This window comes from Silurus aristotelis (assembly GCF_946808225.1).
Source record: "Silurus aristotelis genome assembly, chromosome: 27".
NCBI classification, from domain to species: domain Eukaryota; kingdom Metazoa; phylum Chordata; class Actinopteri; order Siluriformes; family Siluridae; genus Silurus; species Silurus aristotelis.
The window spans coordinates 4,047,026-4,065,620 of NC_139600.1; the positions used below are offsets into that span (position 1 = coordinate 4,047,026).

The window sequence follows — 18,595 nt, forward strand, 5'->3', positions numbered from 1 at the left end:
TCACCATCTTCAGTAGTTGAAGTTTGCCCTACTAAACTTGACAGTAGGAGACTCTGACAAAGCAGTTATAAGGTAATGATCTAATAGTTGACCAACAACAGGCTTGCTACCCCCAACAGTCCTTGGCCTCTACCAATGTGGGGTGTTACCAGGTCTTCACTTCATCCCACTTCAGCCATATTGTAAATGACAAATAATGGTAACAAAAAAAACCACAAGAAATCAACTTAAAACTATAAATAATAAACTATGAAGAATGCAGGGACGAACATGAAAAAAACGCCCAATGTATGTGTGACGTGTAACGCAAAATAGTTCAACGAGTACCGACAACATCCCACACTGCTCCCAGGACAGCAACGAGAATGATTCTTCGAGTAGTTTCAGAAGCTTGTTATTTCTCAAACTGCCAACCTCCAACGATCGGCTGCTGCAGGTCTAGCGCATCCGGGTCACGGCACCAAAACGATGTACCATGCCTGAGATTGACTTCCAGTGAGATACAGTGCGTTTATTCCGTGACAAGAGAAATTATCAGACTCTCAACCTCATATATATATATATATATATATATATATATATATAGTACAGACCAAAAGTTTGGACACACCTTCTCATTCAAAGAGTTTTCTTTATTTTCATGACTATGAAAATTGTAGAGTCACACTGAAGGCATTAAGGGCTATTTGACCAAGAAGGAGAGTGATGGGGTGCTGCGCCAGATGACCTGGCCTTCACAGTCACCGGACCTGAACCCAATCGAGATGGTTTAGGGGTGAGCTGGACCGCAGAGTGAAGGCAAAAGGGCCAACAAGTGCCAAGCATCTCTCGGGGAACTCCTTCAAGACTGTTGGAAGACCATTTCAGGTGACTACCTCTTGAAGCTCATCAAGAGAATGCCAAGAGTGTGCAAAGCAGTAATCAAAGCAAAAGGTGGCTACTTTGAAGAACCTACAATATAAAATTTTTCATGTATATAATTCCACGTGTTAATTCATAGTTTTGATGCCTTCAGTGTGAATCTACAATTTTCATAGTCATGAAAATAAAGAAAACTATTTGAATGAGGTGTGTCCAAACTTTTGGTCTGTACTGTATATATATATATATATATATATATATATATATATATATATATATATATATATATATATATATATATATATATATTTATATATATATATATATATATTTATTTATTATATATATATATATATATATATAATATATATATATATATACACACACACACATATATATATATATATATATACACACACACACATATATACATACACACACACAATATATATATATATATATATATATATATATATATATATATATATATATATATATATATATATATATATATATATATATATATACACATACATATACATACACACACACACACACACACACACATATACATACATACATACATACATACATACACACACACACACACACACTAATTTAAAATCACACACATATACACTTTTAAAACTGCTCGGCAGAATTATTGCACACATTCATTGTGTTTGAGATTTTTTTTTTTGTAATTGTGACATTTTTGAAGTATATTATAATGATTATAAAATATATTTTGATTATGTGACATCCTGTTTTCTATTTCGAGGATTCCGACTCCTCGAACACCAATAGCTGCCAGTGCATTGCACCACTTAGATGTTGCCCCCTTGCTTTTAATGAAAAGCTCATCTCAGGGTACATGCTGTAGATGTTATTAAAGTTCTGCTGCTGGAGACTCCATTAGGAATTGTTATTAAGAAGACCCTCTTTGTTTCCATAGCTTGAACCCTTGTTAATCTCGGTCTGGCCTATCATCCAGCGAACAGCAAGAGAGCCTGAAAAAGAAGGTTGATTATGGATGTTAGACTTTTGTTTGGTTGTACGTAGTACACAGAAATATATGTATTCACCAAGTATTAAAATGGAAATTATAAACACATGAGCCTAATGGACCAAATTTGGTATGGATTAACTCATTCAGGAAAAAAAAAAAATTAATGTATAAAAAAATAGTTACTCCAAATGCGATATTTCACGGAAAACATGCGGCTGTTTTATTGTAAAGATATCGACTAGTGCACTTGCTATTGCGTTTAAGGGCCCATTCCTTTTTATTATGCAATGATGCTCATACTTGTAGTAATCTTGCCATTGTACATGTAAATACAAGGTGAATTTGTTGAGAAGGAAACAGATAAAGAAAATAGGACCTTTAATGCAGTATTGACTCGTGCAGTAATCATCAATAGTTCAAGTGCCGTGCATTGAATTACCATGTGTAGAATTGGAGATATACTTACTCCTAAACCACTTGATCACCTTGTGAATGCAACATGGGACTTTTTTTTTTTTATTCAGTCTACATTTGAGATGCATAAACAATTTTGATATAGTAGCTCTACCAGTCCAGTTTTGAACAATAACAATTACATAACTTTCTTTTAACAATCTCATGAAAAAATGACCCTCAGTACCTGCAATGCAAACGGCAACTGTGGCAAAAATGGTGAAAGCCGAGCCCGAGTTGAACAACTGCAGCAGTAATAGACAAAGGGGAAGGAGTAGAAGCGAGATCCAAAACAGCCAGTTGAGCAAAGCCCAAGGGCGGCGAGGGGGGCTCATTGTGGGGCCGGGGAAACGCCCGGTCAGGCTGTATTTTTCCTGGAACTCATCCTGAAACAAATGGAAACTCTTCAAAATTAGAGCAACTGAATAATTGACAGTGGTGGACAAAGTACACAAACCACATACTTGAGTTAAAGTACAAAAGTATTTGCCTTCAAATGTACTTAAGTCCCAAAATAACTACGTCCTATTTTCATTTTTGTCACAAGACTCTTTGCTTAAACAACTCGGTATATGTGGAAAAAAACTTTAGTAGAAGTACAGTAGAAGTATATGCGAAAAGCAACTTGAGTAACAAATCTACATCCAACACTGATAATTGTGATATTAAAGCAAAGCAAATAATTTTTTCAATAAATAAACCACAACATTGATATCTGCTCTACAGTGGTCAGGTTTCATAGATTAGTCAAGAGTAACAAAGTAATGTCAACTACCTAAGTTGGGCAAATACAGGCAGTCCCTGGCTTGACGATGGACATGTGTTCCAATGATTTCATCTCAACTTGGAAATATTCTAAGTCTAGACATGGCCTAGCCAACCAGGAGTCTTAAGGAAGGTAGTATGGTATAGTATACTGTTATTTGCTAAGAACTGAACAATACATAATTAACAAAACAGCTATTTACAGTAATGTTGAAACTATATATGTATGCAGAAGAGCACACATATATAGTTGGTGAGGGAGTGGAGGGCGGAGCCTTGGCGAAACGAGCGGAAGGAAGCACACCTGTAGCTAGACGTGTAAATGATACCAAAATATTTGATACAGGGCTTTCGGTACGGTGCAGAATGCAATCCTTTTTACGTGCGGAACATAGTTAAAATACAGAGTTTCCTCAGGAACGTATAAAGTGGCGGACCGCAAGTTTGTTTAGTCTCCGTCTCGCACTTTGAGCGCATTCTTTTAATAATTTTTTTTTTACTTGAAAACATACACAAACAATGCCAGGGGTATAAAAAAATAAAATAAATAAATAAAAAAAAGAAGAAACTTGTGTTAGCGCAGTGTCACTGTGGCTACTCGCTCCGTACCGGAAATACGATTTGTTTTACGCGTGCGTTAGAAAGTGGCTAGCGGATAATGCTAGCGCTAAAGATTCAAGATTTTTTATTTGTCACAAACAGTTGTATGCAGAATACAACTTGTGAAATTAAAAAGTTGAAAGAAAGAAAGAAAGAAAGAAAGGAAAAAAAAAAAGATAAAACCTTAAATCCATAGCGCTAGCATAAGCTGCTAGACACTTCCTGGTTAGTGGCTAATGCTAGCGCTATGGATTCTTTAGCGTTTTATGTCCAGCTTTAAGAATTTCTTAAAAAAAAAATGAAAATCTTGACAATTCCACATTTCGAGGGAGTGAATGAATGAAAGATGGAAGGAACGAAAACATTTGTTAAATTTTGCTGAAATAAGTAGAACAGTTAAGGTTATATCTTTTGAAAATTTAATATTAAATGTAAACACACACACACACACACACACACACACACACACACACACACACACACACACACACACACACACACACCTGTATAACCCAAATTGGTTCAAACAAATGTAAACTATTTAATTAAATGTTTTCCATTTAATAAATTTTATACATTTAATTTGAGCCAATTTAATTGATTTCTCAACTCAATATAATTGCATAAATTTGATTTAATTCTTATTAAATATTATTTTATATAATATTTAACCAAGCAAACACTGCGTTAATAAAAAAAAATTACAAGCAATTTGGTGTTGACCTTGAGCAGCTTCGTATACGTAAAGAAGCGGCCACATCATCATCATAACATAAAAAAATTTAAAATAAAAACTCGTAAATTTAACTATTGTAACTTAGGGAGCAATTTTAACTGTACGTACAAGCGGCACATAACTGAAAGTGTACCATATGGAACATATGGACAATGTGAAATAAGTCTCAAGACTATTCCTTGGACTTCATGGCTTGGTGCACGACGTGTTAACTGTGGGACCTCATTTAGAAAAGTGTGTGCCTTTCCAAATCATGTTCCATCAACTGAATTTACCACAGGTGGACTCGAATCATGTTGTAGAAACATCTCAAGGATGATCAGTGGAAACAGGATGCACCTGAGCTCGAGTTTGAGTCATGGCAAAGACTAAATACTAACATTTTATGTGCATATCATTATATGTGCATATGTCTTGAATACATTTGCAAAGATTTTAAACAAACTTCTTTAATGTTGTCATTATGTGGTATTGTTTGTAGAATTCAAAGAAAAATAATGAATTGAATCAATTTATAAGGCTGTAACATAAAATGTGGACAAATGTGTGAGCTACCGTAGGTCTTGTGAAACTCACAATCACAGTTCCACAGCACCTTTCGTACGAAACAAAGATGAAACCCTTCTCACCTTTTCCTGGTAAAGTTTGTGGAGCCACATGGCACATTCAGCCTCGTTCTCTGGGATTGAGTCGAGTGGAATTCGCCTAAATGAAACATGCAAATGAAAAATATGCAACATCGCAACCTCATTGGCAGCCAGCAGGATAACACACAATGTGCTTTTTTTTAAATATACATACTATAGCCTGAAAAAAATATATGATATTAACAAACTTAAGCCTAGTTTTTAAAATTGTAGTATATGCGATGTCAAGAAACTGCGTCCAAGAGGTAAAAACGCTGCATTTAGGCAGGGTTTATGAGCTAGAAAATTACTTAGAAACCCATGGAGTCATGGAAGTGTTAGGGAAGTTAAACTACCAGAGCAATGCAAAAAAAAATACTATGGATATGAATATACAACAATTAGGGAACAAACTTGTTCCATAGACCACGGGATCGCATAGGAATTGCACATTTAAATATATTTGTAATATTTTTTTAAATACCACTTCATCATTATCCGATAGGGGTGTACCGGTACACAAAATTTACGGTTTAGTACGGACCTCGGTTTTTAAGTCACGGTTCGGCTCAATTTCGGTACCATTAGGGGGTAGAAATCCAGAAAAGACAATTTGCATGTAGTTTTTTGATTAACGCAGTTTATTAACATTGGTGAACAGTTTACATTTTGAAAAATGTTTTAAATAAAATGCCCGCTTGGTTAAATAAAAGATTAAATATTCATAAAAATAAAAAAAAGTCATCAAATCAAATGTAATAAAATTTACTTTTGTTACGCGCGATTTGAAATGCAAGTGTGTTTTCCATTTAATATTGAATTTTCTAAAGACATGTACTAATTAACTGTTCTACTTGTGTCAGCATACTTTAACAAATGTTCTCCTTTTAAGAGAATTTTTTAAAGCTAAACGCTGAAGAATCCATATCGATAGACGGTCGTAAAAAACGTTGGCGATGGGAGGAAGTGGCAGTTTTACGATGCACTATAAAAGTGTATTTTGGTGCACTACAAATCAGATTTCCGGTAGGAAGTGAGTAGCCACAGTGACACTGCATTTACTGTATTTTTTTTTCCTGGCATTGCTGTGTGTGTTTTCAAGTTTAACAATGATTTAAATAATAATAAAAAAAAAATAATAAAGTGATTGCATTCAAATTGCAAGGGGGAGACTATACAAACTTGAGGTACGCCACTTATTATGTTCGTGAGGGAACTCGTTTAACTTTGAATTTTAACTATATTCTGTGAGTAAAAAGGATCGCATTCAATACACATGTGCACCGAACAGAAAACCCTGTACCGAATATGTGCACCGTTACACCCCTATTATCTAATATCATTTTTATTTATTTTTTTACATCTCCAAATCCCCCAATTTGACTGTAAGCGTTTTACAATTGAACCAAGAACCGATCCTGCCAAAATGCACAAAGTTTCCATAAACAAATCAATGGAATCTGTCTTACCTCACATATAAATCAGCATGGTACTTTTTCCCATTTAACACTCCAAGCAATGATGGTGTTTGGTTGTTTCTGAAATTAAGTGTAGAATCGTACACAGCAGTAACTACAGTGGAGACAAACTCAGTCAGCATCAACAAGTACATCAAAGACTGACGCACATGTTAAAACAGTGAATTACATTTAGTTTGATTATTCAGGCTGGACGTTTTTTCACCTGTTCCTCGTAGGTTCTGAACAGTGACGCAAAATCCCTTGGTGCGAGGCAGGAGGTGGTACTTGAGTTTGGGAAGCCCCTTTTTCTCTGCCACTTCCATACTAATCTTGTGTTTCTTCGGAGTGAAGCGAGTGCCCTCACAGTATAGAAGGAACTAAGCAAACATGATCAGAGCGTCAGGTAGAAAATACACGTCAACGTGATTAAATAACATTTTTCCTTTTAGAGGGTTTTTTTGTTTTACTAAAATGTGGTCTGCCTAAAAATACAACTGCAATACAGTCGACGTCCGATAATTCGCGGCTCGCAAAATTTGCTGGTTCTCATTTGAAACCTAACAAACAGCAAGTCACGAACTATCGTAAAATTCCCGGGAGTGAATATTCAGGAACGTTAGGAATAACATTTTAAACGATGTATATGGTCAAATACTGTACACTATTACGTTTATAAAGCGAGATGAATTCACTAAAGTACCATAGGGGCTGCGTCCAAAATTTGCGGATTTTTGGAATTCGGCTTAGAACGAAACCCCCGCGAGTTCCGGGGGAACCACCGTATCGCTATTTAAAAAATTTATTACATCTCTAAATCAGCCTCAAAAATTATGCAAAATATCAAATCAGCCTGAATTGACTTTTTATGTTTTTCTCAGTTGCTTTGGAGCGTTTCTCGAATCGTTCTTAATATATACAAACTGCATTTCTCAAAACAAGTTGTAAAACAGCACCACACAATAGCTTACTTACAAAAGCCCAAAAACCTCTCAAACACCTTAGTTCATCTTTAAAAAATTTTATAAATAATAAAAAAAAATGTGTTTTAGTATTTAAAGTAAATATCTTAAAAATGTAGTAATTTGGGTGAAAGCGCATTCAACATCTGGACTTGAAATGATTAGAACCGAATCAAATCCGTTGAGCTCAAAGCAAATCATTAAAAAAAAAAAAAAAAAAAGAAAGAAAAAAAGAAAAACCTTTACCCAAAAGTTCTCTGGATAATCCTTCAGGCGTTGAAGACTTTGTGCAACCGTCTTTTGATCATCTTCCCATTTCCTCTTACAGAAGACAATCTCCAGGAAGTACCACATCCAGCCAATTACAGGCACATATGCAAGTTCTTTCTTTGCCAGCACCTTTGAGCTCTGTATTTATATATATAAAAAGTTAGTATTTGAATAAATACGAATGTTTATTCTTCAATAAACTGTATTTCATATGTATACATACTATCAATAAATGTTTTTGCTGATATTTTAGTTGTGTACACATCTCTGTTTTACATAAATTTAAAAGGTTGTCCTGGTGTTTCTTTGCAGTTTTTTTTTTTTTTTTTTTATAAATCTGGACGTTTAATAACAATACAACACTAATCCCAATGTTGTGTCACTGATTTTAGTGTTTCCAATTTGATATTTGATTGAAACTTAATTGCTTTGGGTTAGGGTTAAAAACAAAAAAACTCCAACTATTTGGATGCCATGTTGTTACTAAAGCGAGATCACACGAACAAGTGACGCAAACATACGGGTTCTGGGGGGAAAAAACCCCCCAACCTGCTAGAAACTCGTTCTTCCTGTGGAACATAAAAGCAAGAGTTTGAGCAACGAGTGAAAATATTACAGAAGCCCCCCTGATTAACCATCCAATCCTGGATTCTACAAAGCATCCAGTCGCTTTGGATAAGGGGCATCTGCCGAGTGGCATAAATATAAATGCGATCATGAAATGACCATGAAGTCAACAGAAACGCTGGAGGTTTCTTACCCCTAACACGCCAAATCTTTCGCAGAAGGTCCACCCACACAGGAAATCAATCTCAAAGTTATGGTTGAGGATAACAATTGCGTTTTCTTTCCCGTAGAAAGGGTAGGATTCAGGGTCTGTGTATAGTGTACATTCGGTCCCAGACCACCATTCCAGCACTGCCACCATCTCTGAACAAAAACAGGAGTGGAAAAGGAAATGCTGTAAAGCTTTAATTCAAATATAACGTTAGGCAAACAGCAACACTGCCGTTGAGCAAACACAATGATAATTGAATAAACTTCCTCCTCTTATAGGTTCATTGTTAAAATCTCCAATTTGTCTATATCGTCCCAACACAGGATTACAGCTGGAGAAGTCTTGCGGTCAAAAAGTCTCCACAATGCCATTGTATGGAAAAGAGAGAAGCAGTGGAGAGGAATTAGCGTAGCTGCTGTTCATGATATTAACAAGCACAAGGCTCTACTCTCATCCAAAAACCAGACTTGAGCATCTCCAATTCTATCCATTTTTATTTATAATTAAAAATCAATAAGATGTACTTTAAAATTGTAAGTTTGTCCCTGATGAGCGCGCCAGTGGTGATTGTGGTGAGGAAAAACTACCCGGAAAAACTGCAGCTTGCCAGAGTTCTTTGGTCAGATAAAACCACAATGAAGTTTTTGGCCATTTAACACCAGAGGTATGTTTGTAGCACACAGACCGACCGCCGTATGAAAAACCTCATGCCCACAATTAAATAGGGTGGTGGCTCTTTAATGTTGTGGGACTGATTTTCTTCCAGAGGACCTGGACATTTTGTTGAATGGTGGACACAAAAAATGGGTCATGGTTGGATCTTCCATTAGGACAATGATCCAACACGCACATTAGAATCAACCAGTGGTGGACATTAACGAAGTAAATGCAATTCGTCACCGTACTAAAGTAGCAGTCGCATAAAGTATATGTAGTAGTATTTCCATTTGGGGAATTTTTTAATAAATTTTCAAGTCAAATATCTTGCTTTCTACTCGACTACATTTTGCTAAATCGGTCGTTCTGTTTTGAACTTGTTTTGATTGCCACTCGTCTGTAGCTACTCAGTTCAGTTTAAAAGCAAGTAGAACATTTTAAAAATGATAAATGATGGAAGAAACTCCTGACTGTAACTAAACACCCATGGCCTTATTTGCATTTTTTTTTATAGTTGAAAAGGTTTCGGACTCGTAATTTGAATAGATATTTGACTAACTGATAATAGGAACGGTCTCGGAACCCCCTCGCGTGTAAAGGGGTAGCACATTACTAACAAATGATTTTATTTTGTATCAATTAGAGCAAAGTATTTTGAGGACTTGTTTGATCCAAAAACAATTACAACAGACATCATTTCAACACAATTACCAATAAAAAGGACCCAGATTTAACCAAAATCTCCCAGCTTTAAACCTTCAAAGTTTTCACCAATAAACTCCACAGAACATAATCAGGTGACTGAATGCTGAAAGATCAGCTACACTAGATAAGATTTACATCTCATCTACTGGTTTTACATGTAAATCTGCATCCAGATAGCGTTAAGCCTGAGCGATGTTTAACACTATAGTACGTGGAATAGAATATTTTGTGTTTGAGATCATTTATTTACGTTTATTTGTTTCTTATTTCTGTTTAATGAATAAGGCTATAATATATATATATAAAATAAAGGTTACAAAATGCTAAAATTATATGTAACACTATATAAGATTTTAAGTCAGCGTACAGCAGTGCATGTTCATACCAAGTTAAAAGTACTACAATGCTTAACTTTGTTGTATGTTTCATTATATATCAAAAACATCTTCTGGGGAAAAATTTAATAAATCTAATGTATAGCCAGGTAATAAATTTAAAGTAAGGTATTTAAACCTTACAGTCAGCGACCACAAGTACCGTAACTGTAACATTAATGGCACTGTGCCACCTCCAAATTCTTCCCTCCTGATGCTGAGCAAACATCTGATGTTTTATGTAGAGTCCAAATCATCTACACGTCGTACTTCTTTCCACTAATATGCACATAATTTCTTCTGCTTTATACGTGAGCGAAACGTCAGCTGATCATACTTACGGCTGCTGACACAGTACGCCAGTCTACAGTTGACCTTACGAGCCAGCTGTTTGTTAATGGCCCACAATGGTAGCGTGCAGAGCTGCAAGAAGTTGACTATAAGCCCACTGACTAGAAACACATAACAGATGAAGAGGTGACAAATAAACTGTGTCTTCAAAAGCCCAAAGAGTTCCATAGTGAAGTGTTGATCATTGACTTTCTTCCCGTTTTTTTCTGGAGATGCCTGCAAAAAAGAAAAGAAAAGAGAGTAAAATGCTAAATGACATCTTTAGAATAAAATATAGGGTCCCAAACATTTGGATTATCGTTTTTCCTCCTTTAATAATCCTGAATAATAAGATTTTTTTTTTTTTACTTCCTGACTTGCGCCTGTAGCTCGTTAACTCGACTACCACTAGTGTTGATTACATTCATTGCTTCACACTTTATCTTAACTTAATTCGCTATTATAAGCACTATGTCGGTTGTGTGTCTGCCTTTGAGCACAGGTGACGACTCGTTCGAGTTGCACATGGCGGAGTTGAAGCTGGAGGCTGTAGAGAAACAGATCCGCGACCAGCTGCGAGAGCAGAAAGCGCTGCTGGACACATCCTGGGCAGACGCTCACTCTCCTAGGTAAATTCTCGGGTTGAACCAAATAGTCCCAGCATCTCAACTCCGCGTGTCTGCCTCCCCAGGCCCAGTGCACCTAGAACGCAGCCCGCCCAGGTATCGTTTACTCCGGCGCGGGGGCACCACAGACCCTGGATGCTGAAGCAGCGGAAGACTCCCCAGAGGTCTCCCCCTCCACACCATCAGGCCTATGAGATCTCGACACTTCGGAGCTGTTGTTCTCAATGCCGGAGCAAACGATACCACCCTGAGGCAAACCGTGATCTTAAAGAGGGATTTCAGGATCCTGGTGGAGACGGTACGCAGCACATCACCCACAACAAGGATCATAGTGTGGGGACCTTTTCCCACTTACCAGCGAGGGATTGAGAAGTTTAGTAGACGTTTTGCACTAAATAAAAGGCTACAGTCATGGTGTCGAGAGCACAAACTACTCTTTGTTGATATTTGGAATCTTTTCTGGGAGCACCCGAGGTTTTTCTGTCCTGATGGCCTGCACCCCAGCAGAGTTGGAGCAACAGTGCTATCAGACAACTTCTCTAGGATGTTGCATACCGTCTGACTGGTAAGACAACAACTATGACAACATTTATACAACACACCAAAGAGTTACAAGTACACACAAGGCCCACTTTATAGAAACCGTATCTATTCCTCGTGTAGTAAAATTAAGAAATAACTACACAAGATCCAGAAATAATCTTATTACAGTTAAAACTGGAAAATGCCAAATAAGCAAAAACAAAAAGGTTCTAAAGTTTGGTCTTCTAAACATTAGATCACTTGCGCCCAAAGCACTGATTGTAAATGAGATGATCACTGATAATAATCTCTCAGCACCTTGTCTAACTGAGACCTGGATTAAACCAGGTGATTATATAGGTCTAAACGAGTCGACACCTTCAGGATATGTTTATAAGCATGAGCCCTGTCAGACTGGTCATGAGGGTGGTGTAGCTACCATTTATAGTGTCTTTCTTAATGTTAGTCAGAGATTAGGATTCAGGTTTAAATCATTTGAAGTGCTCGTGCTTAAAGTTGTACTTTTAGACATACATAGAAAACCCCTACTATCTCTCGCTCTGGCTACCGTGTACAGACCCCCAGGGCCCTGCGCTGATTTTCTTCAAGAGTTTTCTCGTTTTCTTCCAGACCTCTTGATCAATTTTGATAAAGTGCTGCTTGCAGGAGATTTTAATATTCACGTAGATGATGCAAATGATGCGCTAGGAATATAATTTGTGAACTTATTAAACTAATTTTGGAGTCTTCACCAGACTTAATAACGACGTCACTGATATAGATATTTTACCTTAGAGTGATGATATCACAGACCATTACCTCATACTGTACACACTACCTGTTAGAAAGTTTCACTATCTGGCTCGAAGGACCAAATCTAAGGAAGGATCACTATTTAGTGTACGCTGACCAGGAGATTGTACTCGCCCCAGCGTGTCAGTAAAAACACAAACTTTACTACGTTTAGGGATTTAATTGTGTGTGGTGTGATTCTTGCGTTTATCTACTAGCCGCAGTTTAATAGCTGCTCAGTGTTCTGGCCTTTTAAGCTCTTGAAGGAGAACGGTGCAGTGTGATGTCACAGAAATCATTTATCATGAATGGTAATCTGCGAATCTCCCTCTAGTGGTGAAGCATGGAAATACAACTGAAGGGAAATGCTTTTCTACACTGACGGTAGAGCAGATTAGCTGCGTCTCGACATGGTAGGACTATTGTTCTGACCACTAAGGACAGATTCACAAATAACCAGTCTGATTTATCTCAATTTCTCACTAAACCCATAAATGCTAATGATCTTGATGAAATGGTTAACAACATAGACTCTATCCTCACTAGCACATTAGACACTGTTGCCCCCATCCGGTTAAAACAGGTTAGAAAAAGAAAAAACAAACAAACACCTGCACCATAGTATAACAGTCATACGCATGCCCTCTAAAGAACAGTATAGGAATAGTAGGAATATAGAAATGTAGAAAGAACATTACTCATAATCTTACATTTCAGTGCTCATGTTATTTCTCACTCTCCAGTGTTTTGTTTTAAAGATTTAGAATCACACTCTTGATGTCACCCAAATGAGTATGAGGCTCCCCTTTTGAGTCTGGTTCCTCTCAAGGTTTCTTCCTCATAACATCTAATGGAGTTTTTCCTTGCCACAGTCGCCACGGCTGCTCATCAGGGATAAACATACATTGTTCAACTTAAATCTTAAATCCTGTAAAACTGAAATAAACTTGTCGACTTATGATTATGAAGCTTTAGATACCACCTTCATAAACAAGCGTAGAAGTGAATCAGACAGTCCACATGTTTAAACCTTCACAGGGAAGTTTCACATACAATGGATATAAAAAGTTTTAACAAAAATCACACACAAAATCCTGTTCAAAATGGTTTTTGTCATGCAATAAATTTAAACTAAAAGCTACCTGAAAACAAATTTTTGTCGCTTGAAAAAAACTTGAAATGTTCTGACAGAGGCCAACCTGGGAAACACCACAAGTATTCTCGCCAACATTGCTGGTTTCAAGCTCAATTTGTTTCTGTTAAGAAAGTACTGCAATACTTAACTTGAATGTTTCAGAATATATAAAATGAACATAAACCTTTTTTTACTACACATTATAATAGATTGAAATGTCTTTCCCCCAGTTGATGTAATAAACTTAAACTAAACTATTTAAACCATGCAGACTTTTCCCACATTTTTCAAATGGTACTGCATATAAGGGTTTCCATACCTCAAAACTAATACTTTGTTTTAGTTACATCACTCAGTCTTTTCAGATAAAAGTGCATCATCTTGACAATAATTGCTTCCATAATATTCTAAATCAGTTACATTTTTAAGGACATCTGTGTCACCCTGTGTATTTTCATTCTGGACTCACACACATGGATTTTTTAGTTTGTTATTCCGATGTTAATTTTCATCTTAATATCAGATTTCTCAAAGTTTTACATTAAAATTACCGTAATTTCTGGACTATTAAGGGAACCCAAATATAAGCCACACCCACTGAATTTGACAAACTATTAACTTATGAAACTAATGAACTTTACACAGGCTTTAATGAACGACAGTGTCTGTTACATGGTCGTATCTAAACAGTAGCCTACCAAGAAAGTCATTGTTCACTGTCTTCCTCCTTCCTTTCACAACTATTTCTCTCGGGAGTTTATCTTTTGGCATCGTCGTGCGTTTAAAAATTACCATCGGTGAAGCTTTTCTCCTGATGCCGTGCAGCTCAGAACACAGGTGAAGTGTGTTGTTTCATGCCCGGTTGTGAGCACTGTGTGACAGTCCGAGTGAGCGGCAGGTCAAACATCAGAGGATCATCATCCATATTTATGATGTGGTGCGGCCTGATTCAGTGGGAGCGCATCTGATTTAAATATAAAGAGTTTCATTGGTTCACCTGAACCCGTTCGGCAATTTCATTGGTCTAATGTTATGGGGCTCAGGTTTTTGGCTTGGAGCTTGATGAGCCTGGAAAAACCCAGGAGAAATCTATAAAGTAGCCGCTTTATTGTTTAAGCCGCGGGGTTCAAAGCGTTGGAAAAATGTAGCAGCTTATAGTCCGGAAAATACGGTAAATATACCACCTTAAGATAAACTTTTTTTAATCTTGAAGTTTATCTTGGTTTAAAGGATTTGTTTTTACCATAAAAAAACCTGTCGTTTTAATATTTCCTAATATTCATTGTACGTTCACGCATTTTAAGCGTTATTTTGTCAGAGACTAACATTGTACAGTCTGAGCATCAGTTTGCTGGATCTAGATCATTTATTATTTTATCTTCAGTGACTTGTTCTTTTTTTTAAGTTCCACCAGATCTTGCAAATGCAGAACCAAAAGTAAAATTAGGCATCCAGCAGCAATTGGAGGAACTCGACAAAGATTTGGGCCAACACATATTTGTGTGACATCATCACAATGCACCATCAGCCAAACCCCTATATGATTCATGTGGGTTAAACCTCAGAGCTACAAAACTCCAGAGCTTCAGGTTTGCTGAAGAATTTTTTAAACCTGTTATAAGCTCATTGAAGTCATTCACACACATGCATGTTCTTTTGGTCAGCCATTCCTGTGTTGAATTTTGTGTGTGTTTTGGGCTAAGAAGTGAACTTTTTCAGCTTAGAATCAGATTTCTGAAAGTTTGACAGATTTTTGTAATGTTTAATTATCTCTCCATCTTGATAAAATTCTAACTGATAAAGAGCAGCCACAAAGCATGACGCTGCCACCACCATGCTGTAATTATGCTTTAAAACAGAGGTCCCCAACCTTTTTTGCGCCACGGACCGGTTTAATGGTGGACAATATTTTCACGGACCGGTCTCTAAGGTGTGGTGGATAAATTCAACAAAATAAAATGATACGACCATAAAAACTGGTATTTTCTAAATATAATAATAAACGTGAATCCACTGTGTTGTTGTTTGTTCATTCATCACTTATAAGTTTATCCCTGATAAGCAAACCAGTGGCGACTTTGGCAAGAAAAAAACTCTCTGAGACTTAAGAAAAAACTTGAGACACTTAAAAGGGAACTCATCCTCATTCTTAACACTGAATTATGTCCACCTTTCACACAGTAAACCCCACCCTGGGTCAACTGAGATATCGTTTATAGACTTCTGGAGTTTGGATTGAACCTACCTTTCTTTACGCTACTGGTAGAAGAATGTAATGCATCACTTTATGAACGCATGCAAAGTGTTTCTCGGAAAACAACGAGGACAGAGAAGTATTGCGGTAAGTTTTGTAATGCATAGAAATCTCTTTTTTTTTTTAGATACCATCAAAATCTAGAGACACTGATCTCCACCTCAACTGTCAAGAATTTACTCAACCAGGTGAAACTTTTTACGACTTAAATGCTTTCTGTTTTTTGTTTTTTTTAAGTATTTATAGAGCAATTTTAATAATGCACATTGTTTCAGAGCTGATGAAAAGTTGTACAAAACAAAGTAAAGTTTAACACCTATAAGTTTGTTCCTTAGAAGTTTATCCTTAATGTGGCAAGAAGAAACCTTGAGAGAAATCAGACTCAAAAAGGATTCCTTTCCATTCTCATCAACACCGAATATCCATTCAAATGTCCACCTTTCACACAGTAAACCCCCCAAAATCCAGTGCCATTAAGCATCAATGACGCTCCACCGCCAGATGTGCGTTAACACGAATTTTCTGAAAAAAGTCCCCAGAAACCTGCGGTCCCCGAAAAACACTCTTAACTATAACCGAGGCCCTGATTCGGTGCGGTTGTGGATTTCGAAGAAACAAAGAAAAATTGTTTTTCCAAACATAAAAATGAGTGCATCGGCTAAACTTTTGTTTATAAACTTCTATTTGAAGGACAGGGTTTGGATTGGACCTACCTTTTCCTCGCCACTGGTTGAAGAATGTATGAAATGTATCACTTTTTTAAAACATCAAAGCATTTCTTCGGAAAACAATGATCGGGTTTGCAAATACAGAAACGTCATCTATAAAGTCATGTTTGCTTTTATGTTGCCAGATTCTCTCATATAAGTCAAAACGCGAGTGAAACAAGTATGATGAGTAATCCGAGGCCACACCCTACCTCTAAAACTAGACCGGGCGTTCCCTTAAAGGAGTATAGACCTTCGTAGAGATGAATGAAACTTTTGTTTTTTTATTGCATAATGTATAAAAGGGATTTTTACATTTTTTGCATGCAAAAAAAAAAAAAAAAAAAAAAAAAGATCCCTACCATACTGGACTACATGTAGTAAATTTACTACAATAATTCCATAACATCTATAAAAGTAAATAATGAATTGCAACAAAAATATATATATAAAAAAAAACCCTAACACCTCATATTGAGAACCATTCGTTTGCACTTTTATGCAAGTTTGCACTAATAATCCTCGCAAAACACATTTTCACAACCATAACTGGATATCTAGCACCATCTAGTGGTGAATTTTAAACATACACGTCTTTTTCATTTTTGGGAGGTTTATGGATGGACAGGATTAGAAATGAGAAATTTATTAGAGGGACAGTGCATGAAGGACGCTTTAGAAACAAGTATAGGTATATTGGAGACAATGGGGTTTTTCGGTATGAGAATTCTAAGGATGGACCCACCAGGAAGGAGGAAAAGAGGAAGGCCAAGGAGGAGGTTTATGGATGTGGTGAGGGAAGAAATGCAGGTAGTTTGTTTGTAAGAGGCAGATGTAGAGGACGGGGGGTATGGAGACGGATGATCTGCTGTGGCGACCATTAATGGAAGCAGCCGAAAGAAGAAGAAGAAGACAGTTAGCCTGTGTTCATGGAAATGAATTACGCATTTCCTCCTTTTAAACTGTGCATTGCAACACAAGTTGCATAATATTCAACATTAATTTCTTAGAACTTAGTGTGTGAACACCTCCCTACCTCCCTTAATGAAGCATAGACAACGTTAAAATGGATAAAATAATTTAAAAAAGCACATTGTATAGATGGTATTTTTAAACCTTTTGCATGCAATATATCATTTTTTATATATTTATATATATTTAATGTTTAATATCATTAAATAATCAATCATGGACATGAGATACGCTTTTAAACTGTGCATTGAACAAGTTACATAATGTGGTATTTTCTTAGACTATAGTGTGTGAACACAAAGAAAAAGAAAAAACTGTTAAAAAAATTTCAATTAAAAAAATTAGTACTGATGTTTTGCTGATATGTATATCACTTAATTGTGAATTGCAAAATAAAAAAAAAATCTTAAAAGAAAACGTACACAAACTATATTAAGAAGCAAAAAAAAACCCATGAGTTCTTTGCACTTTTTTTTGCAAGTTTGCACTAATAAACCTTAACTGAATCTCTTCTACCCCCTAGTGGTGACTCGTAGCTGTAGCTTTCATTTTTACAGTTTGCTTATGCCCATGGATATAAATGACACATTTACCTTTTTTTTTTTTTTTTTTTTTATCTGCATTGTTCGAGTTACAAATTATAGTATTTTTGGTCATAACATAAAAAGTGGCCAAGAATTGTCAAGACAATTTTAGAAAAAAAAATTTATGGAAAAAATGAAAAACACAAATTTCGTGAAAAAAACAAATTATGGTATGTTCATTAGGTTCTTAAAAGATAGTGTGTGAACACAAGTGTGTATAAACTGACCCTAATGGAAAGTCTAAAACTAGACTAATAGACAAGGATGTTTCCTTAATGGAGTATGGACCTTCGTTACAATAACAAACTTTATTTTATGCACATTGTATAGATGGGATTGTCCAACTTTTTGCAAACAGGAAAAATAAACAATACAGAACTACATGTAATATGATAATTCAATAATATAAAAAATACATAA

At 36.2% G+C, this 18,595-nt stretch overlaps 1 protein-coding gene across 2 annotated transcripts; it reads right to left on the minus strand.

The window, feature by feature from the left end:
• Positions 1-490: 490 nt before the first annotated feature.
• Positions 491-16,829, minus strand: agpat4 (1-acylglycerol-3-phosphate O-acyltransferase 4 (lysophosphatidic acid acyltransferase, delta)). Of its 2 annotated transcripts, none has more exons than XM_083532411.1 (10): positions 16,626-16,829; positions 10,595-10,820; positions 8,500-8,669; positions 7,716-7,877; positions 6,734-6,887; positions 6,520-6,622; positions 5,054-5,129; positions 2,511-2,709; positions 1,472-1,871; positions 491-547 (listed from the first exon to the last, which is right to left on the minus strand). In XM_083532411.1, exons 2-9 carry the CDS (start codon positions 10,770-10,772, stop codon positions 1,777-1,779), a joined length of 1,137 nt encoding a protein of 378 aa, XP_083388537.1. In that variant the 5' UTR covers positions 10,773-10,820; positions 16,626-16,829; the 3' UTR covers positions 491-547; positions 1,472-1,776. The 2 variants fall into 2 exon arrangements, with proteins under 2 accessions (XP_083388537.1, XP_083388538.1); XM_083532412.1 differs by having other exon boundaries at positions 1,438-1,871; positions 10,595-10,822; positions 16,627-16,822.
• Positions 16,830-18,595: the final 1,766 nt, after the last annotated feature.